Below are 18587 nucleotides of genomic sequence, written 5' to 3' on the forward strand. Positions count from 1 at the left end.
AGCAGGGAGAAGCAGAGACCAGCAGCTGGTTTTGGGATTGTTGCATTTTTATTGGGCATTAAAAATCAAAAAATAATGCATTACTTTTAATTTACAGCAGTGCTTGGAAGAGGATAGCAGTCATCAAAAGTGTGTTTTCTAGCCGATCTCTTCCGAACCTGGGTAATAGACAAGCTAGTATAATAGAATACTTGCCAACTCTGCGAAACATTTGTAAGACTGAGAAGCTAAAAGAACAAGGAAAAAGTAAAAGAAGGTAGTTTCTATAAAAACATTTTACATAACTATTTCAAGACTGATAAATATTCTCATCTGATGGAACTATTAATATTAAAGTATGTTTTTCCTTGTAATTTTGACAGATTCCTGCACTATCTTGAAGGAATTCATCTTAACATTTCAAAAGAGACTATGAACACTTTGGCAGCTGGCTTCCCTTAATATCCTACATTTACAGTGCCTTGTACAGATTCTTACATGGTCCTTAAGAGACATTTTTTTTTTTTTTGCAGTACGCGGGCCTCTCACTGTTGTGGCCTCTCCCGTTGCGGAGCACAGGCTCCGGACACGCAGGCTCAGCGGCCATGGCTCACGGGCCCAGCCACTCCGCAGCATGTGGGATCTTCCCGGACCAGGGCATGAACCTGTGTCCCCTGAATCGGCAGGCGGACTCTCAACCACTGCGCCACCAGGGAAGCCCAAGAGACATTTTTATAGTGATTTTCATGGAAGAGTTTATTTCTCTTAATGTACATTTAAAACATACTATTTGTATATTTCTTATTAGTGTGTAAATATTTAAAGTGAAAATTACAAATTGTATTTATAATTGTGGTAGTGGTGGGGTTTTTTGAATTTTTTTGTATTATCTGATTTAGCGTTGTTGGAGTATTTTTGTGTGTGTGTGAGCTGTTTCTAGAAGGTAGAGTTCACTGAATATTTCTAAAGGTGCTTCAGTGCTAAACTAATCCATAATTTTTCCCCTTCTGGTGACCCTTAATCCACGCTGTGAATGTGAATCACCTAGGTGATAATGTTTTTTAAAAATAAGTTTACACAGGGCTTCCCTGGTGGCACAGTGGTTGAGAGTCTGCCTCCCAGTGCAGGGTACACAGGTTCAAGCCCTGGTCTGGGAAGATCCCACATGCCGCGGAGCAGCTGGGCCCGTGAGCCACAGCTACTGAGCCTGCGTGTCTGGAGCCTGTGCTCCGCAACAAGAGAGGCCGCGACAGTGAGAGGCCCATGCACCGCGATGAAGAGTGGCCCCTGCTCGCCGCAACTAGAGAAAGCCCTCGCACAGAAATGAAGACCCAACACAGCCAAAATAAATAAATAAATAAATAAAATAAGTTTATACAATCCAAAATACAAAATAGCATGTATAATACATAAGCAAACTTCCTAGGAAAGAAATTTCAAAAAGGAAGATCTTCCTGATAAAATTATTTTTAGCGTACTCATCCAGTATATTTTTACCATGTGAATCACTGAACGCTGACAAGGTGAAATCAAGATTATGAATTGTAGTTTTCGTAAATCTTTCTTAGCAACCATACAAATGTGATATCTTGTATATTTTGACAATTCAAATCATTTGTACATTTTTCTTGTATTTTTATATCATTGGTGTTTTATTTCATAAAGATATTAATGATAATATAAATATTTTGGACAAACTGCTATTCACTGAAACTGTAACAAAGGATTCTACCCTAGGATTTCTACATGATAGCCATTTCGACTTAAGGTTATATTTTTGGAGAAAGTATATATTTTTAATTACAAGATTTTAAAATACCACATTTCACTTAAAATCATTTTTGCAATCAGATGTATCTGAAAATAGTTTCCTATTTCAAGTGTTTATATTATATATTAGCTTAATATTCAGTTACATTATCTGGTGAATTAATTTTCACTTCAAAAGATAAGGATCCTAATTTTGTACAGTTGAAAAATAGATGTATACCTGTGTACAAAATGTTTTTACCTCTTATTTGTTCAACCTACCTTTTCTTGTATTGATAGTACACTGATTTAATTAAAGGCTAAAGCTGAAAGACTGCAATGTTTAGAGAGTTCCAGATGTAATCATCTGGGTAAATATGGATATTGTATAGGCTTGGATATAGTCTATATCTTATAGCTTTTGTCCCTGTACAAAAGAGAATAACATCTAAGGCATTTTTTTAAGTATATGGATTTATTATTTTCTACTGAATGCAGAAGTCCACTACCTGTAGAGCATTTACCAGTTAATTTGGTCTTTAATTATTAGAAAATTCGGATAATCCTCATCAATTGAGGAACCAAAGTAAAATAACTCCATAGAATTGTATTTAAATGATCAAGAACCAAGAAATAATGGGGGTATTTTCCTCCCTAATAGGGACACATTTAATATCTTTTTTTTTTAAGGTTAAGCATAATTTTGGGAAATATTTTCTCAATTCTTAAAGGTTCCTGTAAGACTTAAGATTTACTTTTGTGATAAAAGTAACCAAATTTTGATGACTCTTCAGTACTTAGCATCTTATCCTATAAATGTCTAATTTGGACACATTTCACTACAGCTATTTCTAGAAATGTTGAGAAGTAGAATGCCACACATCTGGCATGAACAATTGAATGGTTGGTGAAACTGTTTACTAAAGTATAAAACAATGGCAAATGATGTGGTCTGGAGGAAAGAGAATGATTTCAGATGTGTACTTGGAGGTATCTACAACAGTTACAAGGTGGAGATGCTCACGTATACAGTCACATATGTAGAGATTTACATGTGCACGGCCACAGTCTAGAGTGTACATCAGACTGCCTAGGGAGTTGGAGGTGCTGGAAGGGAGGACTTCCATGTATTTTATAGATTTCTGATTATTTGAATTTTTTTTTTCCCAACAAGTATACTTCACTTTTAGATTAAAGGAAAGAAAAGACTTAATGCTTTGACATCAGAGAGACTTGGGTTCGGTATAGGTGAGATATAATGAGGGCCTGAACTAAGGCAAATCTAATGGAAATGGAGAGATGTGGGGGAAAAAGTGCTACTTTTCTCAAAAGATGGTCTGTTAAGTAAAATATTTCAAAGTTTAGGGCTTCCCTGGTGGCGCAGTGGTTAAGAATCCTCCTGCCAATGCAGGGGACACGGGTTCGAGCCCTGGTCCGGGAAGATCCCACATGCCACGGAGCAGCTAAGCCCGTACGCCACAGCTACAGAACCTGCTCTCTAGAGCCCACGAGCCACAACTACTGAGCCCGTGTGCCACAACTACTGAAGGCCGCACACCTAGAGCCCGTGCTCCGCAACAAGAGAAGCCACTGCAATGAGAAGCCCACGCACCACAACGAAGAGTAGCCCCTGTTCGCTGCAACTAGAGAAAGGCCTGCGCACAGTAACGAATACTCAATGCAGACCAAAAAAAAAAAATTTCAAAGTTTAAAAATGAGCCTGTTGGGCTTCCCTGGCATTCCAGTGGTTAAGACTCCACGCTTCCACTGTAGGGGGTACAGGTTCAATCCCTGGTTGGGGAACTAAGATCCTGCATGCTGCATGGTGCAGCCAAAAAAAAAAAAAAAAAAAAAAAGCCTATTAAACAAAGCTTATTTGTTTTGGGCTTAATAGATTGAGCTGATGAAAACTCCCTTCTGGAGGCAGTGCATCAAACCACATTGTACTTTCAGAGTAAGAAGAGGATTCTACAAGCTGTGTTATCAGTTATATTTAGCTTTATTCCCATGATGAGCACCATCCAGAAAAATCATTATTCCCTATTTTAACAGTATGAAAATAATGCAAATCCTTTAGTAGAGATGGCATTTGCCTTTCAAGGAAGATAACTTTGTTTCTTGTTTTGGATGTTCAGGGAACATCTTATTTTTTAACGCTTAAACCCAAAAGGCACAGAATCTCATATTTATTGATTTAGCCTTGGTTTATTATTGCGTAAACCACTCAGTAGCCAAAAGTCTGACTTGAAACATCTAAATACACTCAAACTTATGTTTTCTTCTCCATTAACACGGATGTTCGAAACAGTTGGTTTTAAAACTTCAGACGTAATAAATATAAATTAATATGACATTAAGAACATGTAACATACTAACCTCAGAATTTTAAGATTCAGTATTAAAAACTGCCAATTCATAAAAGGCAATAGCTTGTAATAATGAATCATATAACTCTTCTACCCTGTATTGTTCAGTAGATGAAAACATCTGTCTGTAGTGGACTATCTTATCTAGTGGGAAGAATACCCGAGGCTCTTCTTTCAGTACAGACTCTGAGAGGAGCTGCTTCACTACCTCTTTTCCACTAGTCCGTGTGTCACCAATCATCAGTTCAAAGTGCTTCCCCACTGCATTTCGATTCATGCTCAGCACCTGATGATGGCCATCCTGGGTAAAAGTTGTATTCAGCAAGGCATACAGCATGGCTTCCATGATATGAAAATGTAATAGTATAGGAAACAGAGATGAGTTCTGAAATGAAGGTCCTGTTTTCTCCAGGACATAGAAGTCGGCTTTAGGCATCTTTGAAATAACTGAAGAAATCTTTTTTTTTTGGGGGGGGGGGGGGGAAGGAGGGAAGATAAAATAAGTGAACAGAAATAATTCATTAAGTTTTATTGTTTGGGCCCCCTCTCTGTCCCACTTCTACTTTTTAAATATACAACTTACATAATATTGCTATTGACAATTTTGAAGTAATTGAAAAAGCATTTTATGAAGGGGTCAGGACAGCCAAGTTCTTTCTAGTAGGAACAAGCTGAGCTAAAACAAGTCAGTTAATCCTCCTAATTACTAGTTTCTTCATCTGTACAATGGGCTTCATAATTCCTAAAAACTATATTGGCTTTAAGATTAGACACAATTGTATTATTTAGCTTTTAAAAAATTCTAGGGTAGAGTATAGGGTTGGAATAACTAGCCTAGAATAAATCACCTCTGCAACTGACTAATCACATCATATACTTGATCGAACCAGTTTTCATAGATATAATCAGGATGATCATTACTTACTGCCCATCTCACCAGGTTTTGAAGACTAAATGAGACAATAAGTAATAGTGTTTGAAGAATAAGCTTTATAAAAATAAAAATAAGAAAAAAGAATAAGCTTTATAAATATGGTAATGAAGTTTCTTAACATTTAGACTTTACCACTGATTTTCTCAGGATCTGCCTTTGATTCATAAGGCATTTCTTAAAATAAATGATTCAATTTTTAAAAAATCATAAGTGATGGAAAACACAGGAATGGGTGAATAATAAGTACCCAAAGAAAATCCATCCTTACTATCTTATTTCATTCCTTTTAGGACTAAAAGACTACACAAGGAGCTCTAGCAGGTAGGGATTTGGAGGTGTAACTGCCTTACCTCTTCTAAATAGACCGACGATAGGTATGTTCCTTTCATCAATCGGCAGTATTCAGTTTGCTGCCAGTCCAGCACTGCCAGTTTACGATCAAGGTGAGCCCAGGCAATTCTTCGAGTACCGGAAACAATGGATACAATACTATTAATTGCCTAGAACAAAAAAGGCTGGTTTAATTACAAGTGTAAACATTTTAACAGATGTAAACTTTAAGATACAAACTCAGAAATCCGAATTAGTTTATTAATAGAAATATATTTACAGTTTATGAACTAAGAATTGTTAAAGAGTAATTATTATTAAAAGGTAACCAGTAGCAGTCTTTTACTTGTTAAACAGAACTTTTACTTGTTCTCAGCAACTAGCTCAAAGTAGGCATTCAAATATTCAGATGTTGCTGGGGAATGTGCTAGATACTGGGAAACAAGGGACATAACCATATATTATAAGAAATGCCACCATACAAGTTACACTGTAGAGAGGAGGAATGGTCAGGAAGACTTATTGGAGGACTAGGAGAATGAGTAAAATGGTAAACGGGGAGTTATTTCACCCAGATGTCTGCAAATACAGGCTGACACCTCTCACTCAGGCAGTGGAAGAAAGAGTGCAAGTGGGAAAAGGGCAGAGGGGTAGGCAAATTTCTGCAAAAAGTAACTTCCTTTATCCTGAGATCTACAGGGAGCCACCAAAGCATACAACATTCAGGTGTAACACGAGATACACATTTCAGAAAGAACATGGACAGCTGTGTGGAAGATGGACGGGAGGCGTCTAGACTAGAGGTGGGGATTTGTGTTAGGTACCTGTTGCATGACAAAGTACTAAGAATCTAGGTCACAGTGAAGCACAAGAAACAGATCAGAAGTAATAGGAGTAGAATTAATATGTGAGATGAAGGAGGAGCCTAGGAAAACAGCCATATATCTTCTCAGCATTCCTCCTAAGTAAGTCTTGCCCAGACCTACTTCTCTACATCCACTGTCCTTTCTTCCTAGAATGCCTTCCTCTTCCTGCTAGCCTAGTTAGCTTTCCATGATCCAGGCTGAGTTCTTCTAGTAAAGATTCCCCAACCCACAGTTCTCTCCTCTAAATTACCAATTTAGTACATCTCATTCTTTGAGAATAACCATATAATAGATTATCTATTTATATGTGTATCTCTGGGCCCACCAACTAAACTATAATCTGCCTGAAGAACCCCGTCTTGGTGCCCAGAATAGTGCTTTGGTTCTCAAATATTTAGGCAGTATAAGACGCATTAAGAAAAAAAGAGTATACCTTAAGTCTCTCTCTTCCTACTTCCGGTTTGATGAGCTTTCTCAAGAGCCGATTTTCCTGTAACTTCCTTTTTTTCCCTCCAGTCTCTGGATTAAGAATGGAGTTACAAACTTGAATGGTGGTTTTATACTGGAACAAGGGCACATTCATTAAACTCTCCAAATTCTGAAATGGCCCAAACTTTTCTCTGTGCTCTACAATACTGAGGGACTTTTTTCCACGAAGCAATGTGAAAGCTTCAAGTTCTTTATTAGACGCTGTATTCAACACATGCAAGATGGAAGCCTGCTGTTCTGAAGAGAAGAGCTTGTCAAGTGCCTTTCCAGACTCCTTTGCGTTTTCATCAGAAAAATCAACATGGGGAATAATTTTCTTTGGTGCAGTGGATTTTTTCCGACAGCAGGAATTATGTAGGCCCTGGAATAAGGAGAACCCTAATGGAACTGGAAAACATCTCCACCTCCCTGAAAGGAAATTTTAGCAAAATGTAAGTTGAGACGTCTTAGTTCCTTTTAGCGTTAGTTGTGGCCTAACCAGAGCCTTTGCAAAGTGACATTGACTTTCCTATAATTTAACAACTAGTGGGGCTTCCCTGGTGGCGCAGTAGTTAAGAATCCGCCTGCCAATGCAGGGAACACGGGTTCGAGCCCTGGTCCGGGAAGATCCCACATGCCGCGGAGCAACTAAGCCCGTGCGCCACAGCTACTGAGCCTGCGCTCTACAGCCCGCGAGCCACAACTACTGAAAACCGCGTGCCTAGAGCCCGTGCTCCACAACGAGAGAAGCCACCGCAATGAGAAGCCCGCCCACCACAACAAAGAGTGCCCCCCGCTCACCACAACCAGAGAAAGCCCGTGCGCAGCAACGAAGACCCAACGCAGCCAAATAGAAAGAAAGAACTAGTGGATCATATCCATAAGAGATATCTTCTGATTTCTATGGATAACGCCTAGGTTTTACTACCTAGAAATCTTATTTTATGTCCAAGAAGCATGTATTTAAAAAATGATTTCAACTGCTTAACGTTTTTGAAATTTTTAACCTTAGAGAAATCTTTTTCCAATTAATAGATCTTTTTAACAATATTTATCTTCAATAGTTTCTTTCTCATCCAGTGGAACCAAATAAAACTAAATTTTAGGGAATTCTCTGGCGGTCCAGTGGTTTAGGACTTGGTGCTTTCACTGCCAGGGCCAGGGTTCAATCCCTGGTGGGGGAACTAAGATCCCGCAAGCCACATGGCGCAGCCAAAAATAAAGAGAAAAACCAAATTTTATACGTTTATAATAAATGTTTTAGCTGAGTGGTAGGTTTAAGGGCGGTTTTTATTTTCTTTTGTACACTTTTCAAGATTTCTACCATGACTATATTTCTACAAAGAAGAAAAACCATATAAAGAGCAACTTTGTAAAACCAATGGAAACTTTGACATTGCGGCCACAGAACAATAACGCATCCAGAAGCAAGCAAGCAGCCGTTGGACTCTGAACCCTCCGCCCTCGGCGCAGTCCGAGGAGTCGCTCGTGGACCCCTAACCCAGGGAAGAAAGCACAATCGCTCCTAGGCTCGGCGACCAGAACCGCCCCGTCAACTCAGCGGGGACTCCAAGAAGGAGACCTGGACACGGGACCCAAGGGGGAAATACTCCAGGACCAGGGGCTAATGTCAGACGGGAGATTCACCCAGTATTGCAGGCACCCTACCTCCCGCCAAGAGGAGACTAGGGACGTTCATCTTCCACGTTAAGGCAGTAGGGTCCCGCGCCCGTCTTCCTCCACTAACTTCCGGTTCCTGCGTGCTTCGCCCAAAACCGCCCGGCCTTTCAGTAGAAAGGTTCCAGCGGAAGCAGCGTGCCGGCCGGCCCGAGGTTGTTTCCCGCTGGGCTGTTGGCAGCCGCTCCGCTGCGCCTCTGGGCAGACGCCGGCCGGGACTGTGCCGGGATCCGGAGCCCCCGGGTGCGCCGCAGGCTCCTTCCACTGCATCCGGGAAACGGCCTCGCCCTCTCCGGCCCGTGACTGCCGGTGAGCAGAATGTCTGGGAAGAGAACGCCTGGGCGGGTTTTAGCCTGTAGTTGGCAAGATCCCTCCTTTGGAGAGACTCTCTGGGTTTATTATCTAGGCATACAGATTGATGAGCTCCTATTGGGGCCCCGCCTAGAGTCTGGTGGGGGAGCGTGGGCAGGAACATACATAACCAAATCACCAGGCAAAATGGAGTAACTGGGACAGGTGCGAGGTGGTGTTTCAGGAGCTCAAGGGGGGAACTCTGTGAAGGCAGCCTTCAAGGAAGGGAGAGGTAGGAAGAGGTGGCTTTGACACTGGGCCTCGGAAGTATCCTATTTGGAAGAGATGGAGGGAGCCGAGGCTGGCTCCAAATTTGGCTGGCCCTCGAATGCAGAATGGATCAGCTGAATAGTTCCACGAGGTAACTCGAAACCACCGGGGCTTTTGTAGAGTCAGATTTGAGGTGTGTTTCTAAAAATTTGGGCATATGTCGAAGTGTGAGGCTGGATTGGAGGTAAAGAGCCTAGTAGCAAAGTGTATTTGGAAGCTAGTGTATCTTCTCAAGGGACAGGCAACCATAAGGAATTGAACCTGGGAGGTTGTGTGATCAGGCCACTCAGGATGGCTGTTCTCTTGCTCTCTGTACATACCCTGCTGGAACAGTCCCTGCTTCTCCTACACCCTACTCAGGTGGCTGACCTTCGCTCCTAATCATGGAGCCTAATCAGTAAATGCCTTTGTACTTGCCCCCGGCCCCTGCTAGTGATTTTTCTAATCTATAGCCCAAAACATCTCCACTGGGATAGTTTATCAAAGGAGCAGTGAGGGGCTGTGCTCCTCTGCTGGTTTCCCTGGTAACCAATGTACCCACCTGACGTCATTTCCCTCTATAACTGGTAACCTCTCCCCCCCCCCCACCCCCCGCACCCAATGAAGACTGCTACCATGTCCTGCCCTCCACCATGTGGGGCTGCTCCAGAACCCTTTTGCTTCATATGTGTAAGATCCCTTATCCATTAAACCATTGATGTCTCTGTTGCTAACTCTGGGTTCTTTCAGGAAAGATGGGACGACTTTAGCTAATTTTGTGAAAAACAGGGAAGTCAGGAGGGCGGTGACTTTGGGAGGGAAAGATGGTGTGTTTGCGTTTTTATGAGGCAGCAGTGTCTGTGTAGCTACTGTCCAGGAGGTGGTGGAGATGTGGCCAGTTATAAGTACTCATGAGAATTCTAGGATTCTTGCCAATTTCTGCAGAACTTAGGAATCCAACACAAAATAAAGCCAACTTTTTGTGCAAAATTCTCCAAATCAATGGGAAATAATTTCCTTTTAACTCCAAGGCTTATTCCACTTAATGAGGTGTTAATGAGTTGAAATGTATCCCTCGGAAAAGATTGTGGCCTTATTTGGAAAGAGGGTCATTGCAAACAATCAGTTAAGATTAAAATGCCGTCACACTCCAGGGGGTGGGGGGCAGCTAATCTGATATGACTGGTGTCCTTATAAGAAGAGGACCCTGTGAATGCAGGTGAAAATGGGGGCGGAGCTTAGAATGATGCATCTACAAACCAAGGCCAAGGGTCATCAGCAGGTCACACATACCACAAGCTGGGAGGCAGGCATGGTGCAGATTTGCCTGCAGAAGGAACCAACCCTGCTTGCATCTTGATTTCAGGCTTCTGGGCTCCAGAACCGTGAAAGAATACATTTCTGTTGTTTTCAGCCACCCAGTTTATGGCGATTTGTTACAGCAGCCCTAGAAAACCAATACACGAGGCCATACGGAACACTGGTGATTGATGCTTTTCTGAGAGGCTGTGGTTCACTGGCAAGATACAACAAATGACTTGCTGTCTGCACAACTTAGTTTCTCATCCCCTCTGAACCTCAGCTTCCTCATTTGTGAAATGGAGGTAACGGTACCTGCCTCACACCGCCAGGAAATCCTGCTGAGAGGATTTCTCGTTAGAGACTGGATGCAGAGAGCCTGGCATAGAATAAGTGTTCAGTAAATGTTACTTCCCCTATTAAACTTTCATCTCTCCTTTGGAGCTGATTATTAATGACCTTGAGGGGAAACTCCCTCATTCCTCAGAGCATTCATTCAGAATTACTTTGACAAGAGCCTGGAAGTAGTAAGAGGCCACCACTATGCATGACTTACTGTAAATCAGAATCAGTGGGTTCAAAATGAAAGTCATCATCTTCCCCAGAAACTAGCCCCTCACTTCCCTGTTTTTGTTGCCCAGATACAGATAGCCCTGGCCCTTCCCATGCCTGTGTCTAGCCCGTTATCTAGTTCCTGTGTTTTCAAAACTTTTTTGAACGTGACCCAGGACACATTGCTGATGTACGTGTGAAACAAAAGCTTTATTTAAAAATACTTGTACCAACAAGGACCTATACTAAGTATTAGTATACTAGTATATACTAGTATAATGGAACTATACTAAGTATTTTGTAATAACCTATAATGGAAAAGAATCTGACAAAGAACATATATATATATATATATATATATATATATATATATATATTTAACTGAATCACTTTGTTGTATGCCTGAAACTAACACAGCATGGTAAATCAACTATACGTCAATTTAAAAAAAGAAAGAGGGGCTTCCCTGGTGGCGCAGTGGTTGAGAGTCCGCCTGCCAATGCAGGGGACATGGGTTCGTGCCCCGATCCGGGAAGAGCCCACATGCCGCGGAGCGGCTGGGCCCGTGAGCCATGGCCGCTGAGCCTGCGTGTCCGGAGCCTGTGCTCCGCAATGGGAGAGGCCACAGCAGTGAGAGGCCCGCGTACCGAAAAAAAAAAAAAAAAGAGTGGGTGTGTGGGAATTCCCTGGCGGTCTGGTGGTTAGGACTCGACGCTTCCACTGCAGGGGGAACAGGTTCGATCCCTGGTCGGGAAACTAAGATCCTGCAAGCCGAGCACTGCCAAAAAAGAAAAAGAAAAGAAAAAAAAAGGTAGGTGAGGTTCTGTTTGGGACCTAAGTGGGAAAGATTTTATACCCTGATAAAGAGTGGGAGGGGGTGTGGGAGGGGAAGCGGCCACCTCTCTTTTCTTCTTGGAGCTCTGGTGGTGGGAGGATGAAATCAGAGGAGCAGCCATCTCTCCGTGGACAGGCAATGCTGACGAGGGCTAGAAGAACAGGGCTTGATAACATTGTTTAGCTGCGGGACAAACCCTGGAAACCACCTACCTGCAGACTTATGGTTCAGTGAGGGAATAACTGACCTTGTTTAAGGCACTTTCGATCAGTATTCTGTTACTTGGAGCTGATCACTTCCTGATTAAGATACCCACTCAGGAGGTGTTCTGGGCACCTCTCCTCTGCGCCTTTGTGCCTGCTGGTCCCTTTCCCTAGGATGCTCTCTCCCTAAAATGATCTGAATTCTGCTCACCTTTTCAGGGCCAACAAGGGTACACTGAGAAGCCTTCCATTATCCTGAGCCAAAAGCATCCTCTCCCTTCTCTCAAGCATGTGACTCATATCTCCCTCATAGTACAAACATGAACCATAAGCTTTTTGGGGGGTTTTCGGCTTTTGACCGTGTGTTTTTGTCTCCTTATTTGACTCTACATTTTCCCAAGGTGACCTGGAAACTACCAACTAGAATATATCGAAAATCCATTCCTGGTGGCTCAACAGTCCTGGAGACAGAGGAGCTCATGGTATGCTCAGACCCTGGAATCAGTCAGTCCCATGTTTTAACCCAGCAAAGCAGCGGTGTGAACTGGGGCAAGTGACATCACCTCTCCGAGCCGCTTTAGATCCGTCTAGAGTGCAAGAGGGATACGAGCCATAATTATATCCCTTATAATACCCAGCACATTGCCTGGCACACATGGGGATTCATTAAGTGATTGTTAAAAAAATTAATGAATGATCACATATAATATATTCCAAAGGTTAATTTTCTTTAGGAAAAGTATTAAAAATTCATGCTCCATAACTTCATGATCTTAACATAGGCAAATATTTCTAAAATAAGAAATGAAAAGCATTAACCGTAAAGGAAAAAAATGAATAAATTGGATCTCATTTAAGTTAAGAACATCTACTCACTAAAAGACACCAGTGGGGGACTTCCTTGGTGGCGCAGTGGTTAAGAACCTGCCCGCCAATGCAGGAGACACGGGTTTGATCCCTGGTCTGGGAAGATCCCACATGCCACGGAGCAACTAAGCCCGTGCGCCACAACTACTGAGCCTGTACTCTAGAGCCCGTGAGTCACAACTACTGAGCCCACATGCTGTAACTACTGAAGCCTGCACACCTAGAGCCTGTGCTCTGCAACAAGAGAAGCCACCGCACTGAGAAGCCTGCTCACCTCAATGAAGAGTAGCCCCCACTTGACCCAACTAGAGAAAGCCCGCATGCAGCAACAAAGACCCAAAGGGGCCAAAAATAAATTAAAAAATAATAAAACTTTTAAATAAATAAATAGACAAATAGGTGAATTCCATCAGATTCTTCTGCATGACTATTTGAGCTTCCCCTGTTACACATGCCTGCCCGTTATTTCTTTCCTTCAGAAAGGAAAACACCTCCAACAAGGACCTACTGCATAGCACAGGAACTATATTCAATATTTTGTAATAACCTATAAGGGAAAAGAATCTGAAAAAGAACATATATATATTTACTTACATATATGTATAAATGAATTGCTGTGCTGTATACCTGAAACTAACACGATATTGTAAACCAACTGTACTTCAATTTTTGAAAATTTTGTTAAAAAGAGCAACCTAGGGCTTCCCTGGTGGCGCAGTGGTTGAGAATCTGCCTGGTAATGCAGGGGACACGGGTTCAAGCCCTAGTCTGGGAGGATCCCACATGCCGCGGAGCAACTAGGCCCGTGAGCCACAACTACTGAGCCTGCGCATCTGGAGCCTGTGCTCCGCAACAAGAGAGGCCACGATAGTGAGAGGCCCGTGCACTGCGATGAAGAGTGGCCCCTGCTTGCCACAACTAGAGAAAGCCCTCACACAGAAACGAAGACCCAACACAGCAAAAATAAATAAATAAAATAATAATTACATCTGCAAACATCCTTTAAAAAAAAAAAAAGAGCAACCTAAATGTCCATCAGCAGAGGAATGGATAAAGAAGATGTGGTACATATATACAGTGGAATATTACTCAGACGTAAAAAAGAACAAAATAATGCCATTTGCAGGAACATGGATGGGCTTAGAGATTGTCATACTGAGTGAAGTAAGACATAGACACTGAAAGACAAATATCATATGATATCGCTTATATGTAGAATCTAAAAAAATCATATAAATGAACTTTTTTTTTTCTTTTTTTTTTGCGGTACGCGGGCCTCTCACTGTTGTGTCCTCTCCCGTTGCGGAGCACAGGCTCCGGATGTGCAGGCGCAGCGGCCATGGCTCACGGGCCCAGCCGCTCCGCGGCATGTGGGATTTTCCTAGACCAGGGCACGAACCCGTGTCCCCTGCATCGGCAGGCGGACTCTCAACCACTGTGCCACCAGGGAAGCCCTAAATGAACTTATTTACAAAACAGAAGTAGAGTCACAGATGTAGAAGACAGACTTATGGTTACCAGGGGATGGGGGGGGGATAAACTGGAGATTGGGATTGACGTACACACTACATATATAAAATAGATAACTAATAAGAACCTACTGTATAGCACAGGGAACTCAATACTCTGTAATGGCCTATATGAGAAAAGAATCTAAAAAATGAGTGGATATATGTATACATATAACTGATTCACTTTGCTGTACAACTGAAACTAACATAACTGTAAATCAGCTATACTCCAATAAAAATTTAGAAAAAAATTTTAAAAGAAAGGAAAACACTTTTGTGACCTCAAATCCTCTCACTTTATTGTTTATTATTTTTTACCCCCACTCATTTCTTCATTTATTTCACAAATATTTATCAAATCCCTGTGTTGCTGCAGACAGTTGCCGGGGATAAAATGGAGGGCACACTGACCTGGCCCTGTCTTCACGAAGCTTAGATGAGTGAGGGAGACCAACTACAGTAGATTGTGGTGCTTGAAAATACAGTGTTAAAGAGGGAAAATACAGCGTTAAAGAGGGAAAAGGCTTTGGGCACAAAGTTACTCACTACGGTGTTATGTATAACAGCGAAAAATCAGTCACCATCTATGTATCCAACAACAAAGAAATACATATACCCTATGGACGACTACATAGCTATTAAAATGATGTCATGCATAGAGAATGGACTTGAGGACATGGGGAAGGGGAAGGGTAAGCTGGGATGAAGTGAGAGAGTAGCATTGACATATATACACTACCAAATGTAAAATAGATAGCTAGTGGGAAGCAGCTATGTAGCACAGGGAGATCAGCTCGGTGCTTGTGACCACCCAGAGGGGTGGGATAGGGAGGGTGGGAGGGAGATGCAAGAGGGAGGGGATATGAGGATATAGGTATACATATAGCTGATTCACTTTGCTACATAGCAGAAACTAGCACAACATTGTAAAGCAATTATACTCCAATAAAGATGTTAAAAAAAATGATGTCATGAAGCATCTATAGTAATATGATAAGAGATATAATGTAAAGAAATTTTTAAAAGGATATAAAATTGTATGAAAAATATGGTCCCAATGATCAAAAGATGTATAAAAGACCAGAAGGAAATTTATGAAATATTAATCAATATTAGTGGTAGGACCATTAAAAAAACACCATTAGGTTGAACTGCATGACACTACTACTTTTGTAAGTCAACTTTGTACATTTCAACATAATATTTTGTTGAAAAGGGCTCAAGATGAACTTGGATTTGAATCCCAGCTCCAGTACTCTGTATCATCCAGTATGTATCATCTCAGTTGTGTAACTGTGGACAAATTCACTTAGATTCTCTCTCGGGGCCTCAGTTGCCTCATCTATAAAATGGGCATAAAAATAATCTACACCTCAGGGTTTTATTGAAGAGCAAATGGAATAATGCCCATAAGGGGCCTGACATACAGCAATCCCTGAATAAATGGTAGCCATAACAGTGGGTGGCGTTTTCTTTCTTCTTTATTGTATTTTCCAAATTTCCTATAATTATAGTTTTTAAAATTCTGTAACTAATAAACATAATTATTTAAAATTTCCAAGGGGTTGTGGTCTAATCTGTGGGGATCTTGAGCCCAGTCCAGAGCTGGGAATGTGGTTGAAGGTTTTCTTCTAGTCCTGCTGTGGCTGGGCTCAGCTCGACAGAGACAGTGACCCCGGGAGCAGGGCTGATGTTTGTGCTCTGAGGGATCCTGGGAGCTTTATTTACAGAGGACACTCTGTCCCAGGGCCCGACTGCCCCCTCACCCAGCAGCTGCCGTAGGGACTGAGCCCTCGAGGGAGGCTGCCCCTGCCTGATCCCAGTACTCGGTGTCCGCTGGGTCAAGACATCCTTTGGCACAGAGTTCTTCCCTTAGAAGCAGCTCCTGGTTCCCGAATACAGAGCTGAGCTAGACTTTGATCATGTCCAGTCCCCACGAGGGGGCTACAGAGTCTCTCTTTGTGGCAATGAAAAAGGTTTGGAAATAAATAGTGGTGATGGTTGCACAGCATTGTGAATGTAATGAATGCCACTGAATTGTACACTTTAAAATGGTTAGAATGGCCAATTTTATTTATTTAAAAAATGTATTTATTTATTGGCTGCGTAGGGTCTTCGTTGCTGTGCGCGGGCTTCTCATTGCAGTGGCTTCTCTTGTTGCGGAGCACGGGCTCTAGGCACGCGAGCTTCAGTAGTTGTGGCTCAAGGGCTCTAGAGCGCAGGCTCAGTAGTTGTGGCGCACGGGCTTAGCTGCTCTGCAGCATGTGGGATCTTCCCGGACCAGGGCTTGAACCCATGACCCCTGTATTGGCAGGTGGATTCTTAACCACTGAGCTCCCAGGGAAGTCCCTAAATGGCCAATTTTATGTTATAGAGATTTTGCCACAATATTTTTACAAGTGAAAAAAAATCCAGTTATGGGAAGAGGACTAAAGGGAGAGCAGCCTTGTCCTGTGGGGTTTGCCAGACACCACAATAGAAGACCTGGATGTAAGCCCCTGTTCCCACCTTTGCTTGGCTATGATTAGGGTACCTTAACCTCTCATCCTCCATAAGGATAACAGGCTGCTCTCAGAGGGCTGTCATGGAACTCAAGTGTGATCAAATGGTGTGAAAGTCTCTGTAAAAACACTCAATATTTGTTAATTAGCATTATCCCTCTCCCTCTCCCTTCTCCCCAAAGAAAGAAAGAAGGAAAGAAAGAAACCCATCACCATGGGGACTTCCCTGGTAACTCAGTGGTTAAGAATCCCCCTGCCAATGCAGGAGTCACGGGTTCGAGCCCTGGTCCGGGAAGTTCCCACATGCCGCGGAGCAACTAAGCCCGTGCGCCACAACTACTGAGCCTGAGCTCTAGAGCCCACGAGCCACAACTACTGAGCCCGTGTGCCGCAACTACTGAAGCCCGCGCGCCTACAGCCCATGCTCCGCAACAAGAGAAGCCACCGCAATGAGAAGCCCGCGCACCGCAACGAAGAGGTGCCCCCGCTCGCGGCAACTGGAGAAAGCCTGCGTGCAGCAACGAAGACCCAACGCAGCCAAAAATAAAGTAATAAATTAAAAAAAAAAAAGAAACCCGTCACCAACAAAGTTTAACAGTACCGCTTTTTGTTTGTTTTTGTTTCTTTTGTTTGTTTTTGGCAAACCTTGAGGCTTGAGGTTCTGGTATTTTTTGTTTGTTTGTTTGTTTTGTTTGTTTTGTCTTTAGTTTTAGTTATTTTTTTGGCCACACCGCGGCATGTTGGATCATAGTTCTCCAACCAGGGATCGAACCCGCGCCCCCCGCAGTGGAAGTGCAGAGTTTTAACCACCGGACCGCCAGGGAAGTCCCTTGAAATTCTGTTAAATAGAAACTTCCAGAAATAAGGACGGGAAGAGAAGAAACTGAAGGAACCTCTCAATCTCTTGCTTCTCACCGTGAAGGAGATGATATATTTTCCCTTGGGTTGGCTTTTTTGGGACCTCCAGGGAGGGGACGCTGAATCTCAAGGTGTAAAGAGAGCAGCTCAGCGGGACAAAGGCACCCAAGAAGCTCCCCAACATCACTGTTCTGCCCTGGCAGCGGAGAAATGATGTCCTTTGCCTGTCCCCTCTTCGTTCCCCACTTCCCCCCTCGCCTTGCCTTCATACCTTAGGTTGCCTTTCCCAGATTTCTCATGGGAGATTTATTTCTGTCCCTTTTTTCATCTAAAGCAGCGGAAATGAATCATCTTTCAGCCTGTTTGGTAAACAACCCCATGCCCTCTGACCCCTCTCTGGGCTCTCTCCCTGGTCCCTCTGGAGAGGTTCCTAGGCTAGTCCTCACCCCCACAGTCAAGACCCTCCTGGATGCTTACTCTTGGTAATGTCCCCTTCCCCCAGGGCCTGGAGGCTTGACCTCCTCCACCCTGGGGAAGATGGGAAATGACACAGAGCATTCCAACGGATGATCCCGTGAGCTGACCAGAGGGGCAGGGGAAGCAAGGGAGCCACTGTGTTTTGAGGGCTTTGTGTGCCACGTACTGGCTCATCTCAATCACCTATTAGGTGATCTCTCGACCCTCGTTTTACAGATGAGGTGTCCAAGCCTCAGAGAAGTGAAGGAACTTGCCCAAGGCCACACAGCTGGTCAGTGATGAAGCCAAGATTCAAAGTCTGGATTCCTGAATTCATTCCATTATACCATGCTGCCCTATGTGTTCGCATGTGTATATGCATGTGTGTTGAATTGGGGATGCTGGCAGATCAGGTGCAACCCACCAGAATGGAAACCTAAGATGGTGTGCATTAAGCCTTATGCATATGACAGATATTTGCCTACAGAGGGGATGGCAAGTGTGCACAGTGTGTGCCTTACCAGGAGTCTGTGGAT

The 18587-nt window shown here is 43.0% G+C and overlaps 2 protein-coding genes across 3 annotated transcripts in view; one reads left to right on the forward strand and one right to left on the reverse strand.

Moving 5' to 3' along the window:
- The window catches only part of ATAD5 (ATPase family AAA domain containing 5), a 36484-nt gene extending 35971 nt beyond the window's left edge, over window positions 1–513 (forward strand). The window contains exons 22-23 of the mRNA XM_079903770.1: window positions 98–256; window positions 363–513. Of these exons, the coding sequence (XP_079759896.1) occupies window positions 98–256; window positions 363–441 (238 nt within the window). The 3' untranslated portion in view covers window positions 442–513. The remainder of the gene's footprint in view (window positions 1–97; window positions 257–362) is intronic.
- Window positions 514–2856: 2343 nt separating this feature from the next.
- On the reverse strand, window positions 2857–8671 carry TEFM (transcription elongation factor, mitochondrial). Of its 2 annotated transcripts, none has more exons than XM_079904980.1 (4): window positions 8361–8671; window positions 6658–7121; window positions 5379–5528; window positions 2857–4551 (listed from the first exon to the last, which is right to left on the reverse strand). In XM_079904980.1, exons 1-4 carry the CDS (start codon window positions 8389–8391, stop codon window positions 4114–4116), a joined length of 1083 nt encoding a protein of 360 aa, XP_079761106.1. In that variant the 5' UTR covers window positions 8392–8671; the 3' UTR covers window positions 2857–4113. The 2 variants fall into 2 exon arrangements, with proteins under 2 accessions (XP_079761106.1, XP_079761105.1); XM_079904979.1 differs by having other exon boundaries at window positions 8340–8671.
- Between the last annotated feature and the right edge of the window lie 9916 nt (window positions 8672–18587).

Source organism: Stenella coeruleoalba (assembly GCF_951394435.1).
Source record: "Stenella coeruleoalba genome assembly, chromosome: 19".
Classification (NCBI taxonomy): domain Eukaryota; kingdom Metazoa; phylum Chordata; class Mammalia; order Artiodactyla; family Delphinidae; genus Stenella; species Stenella coeruleoalba.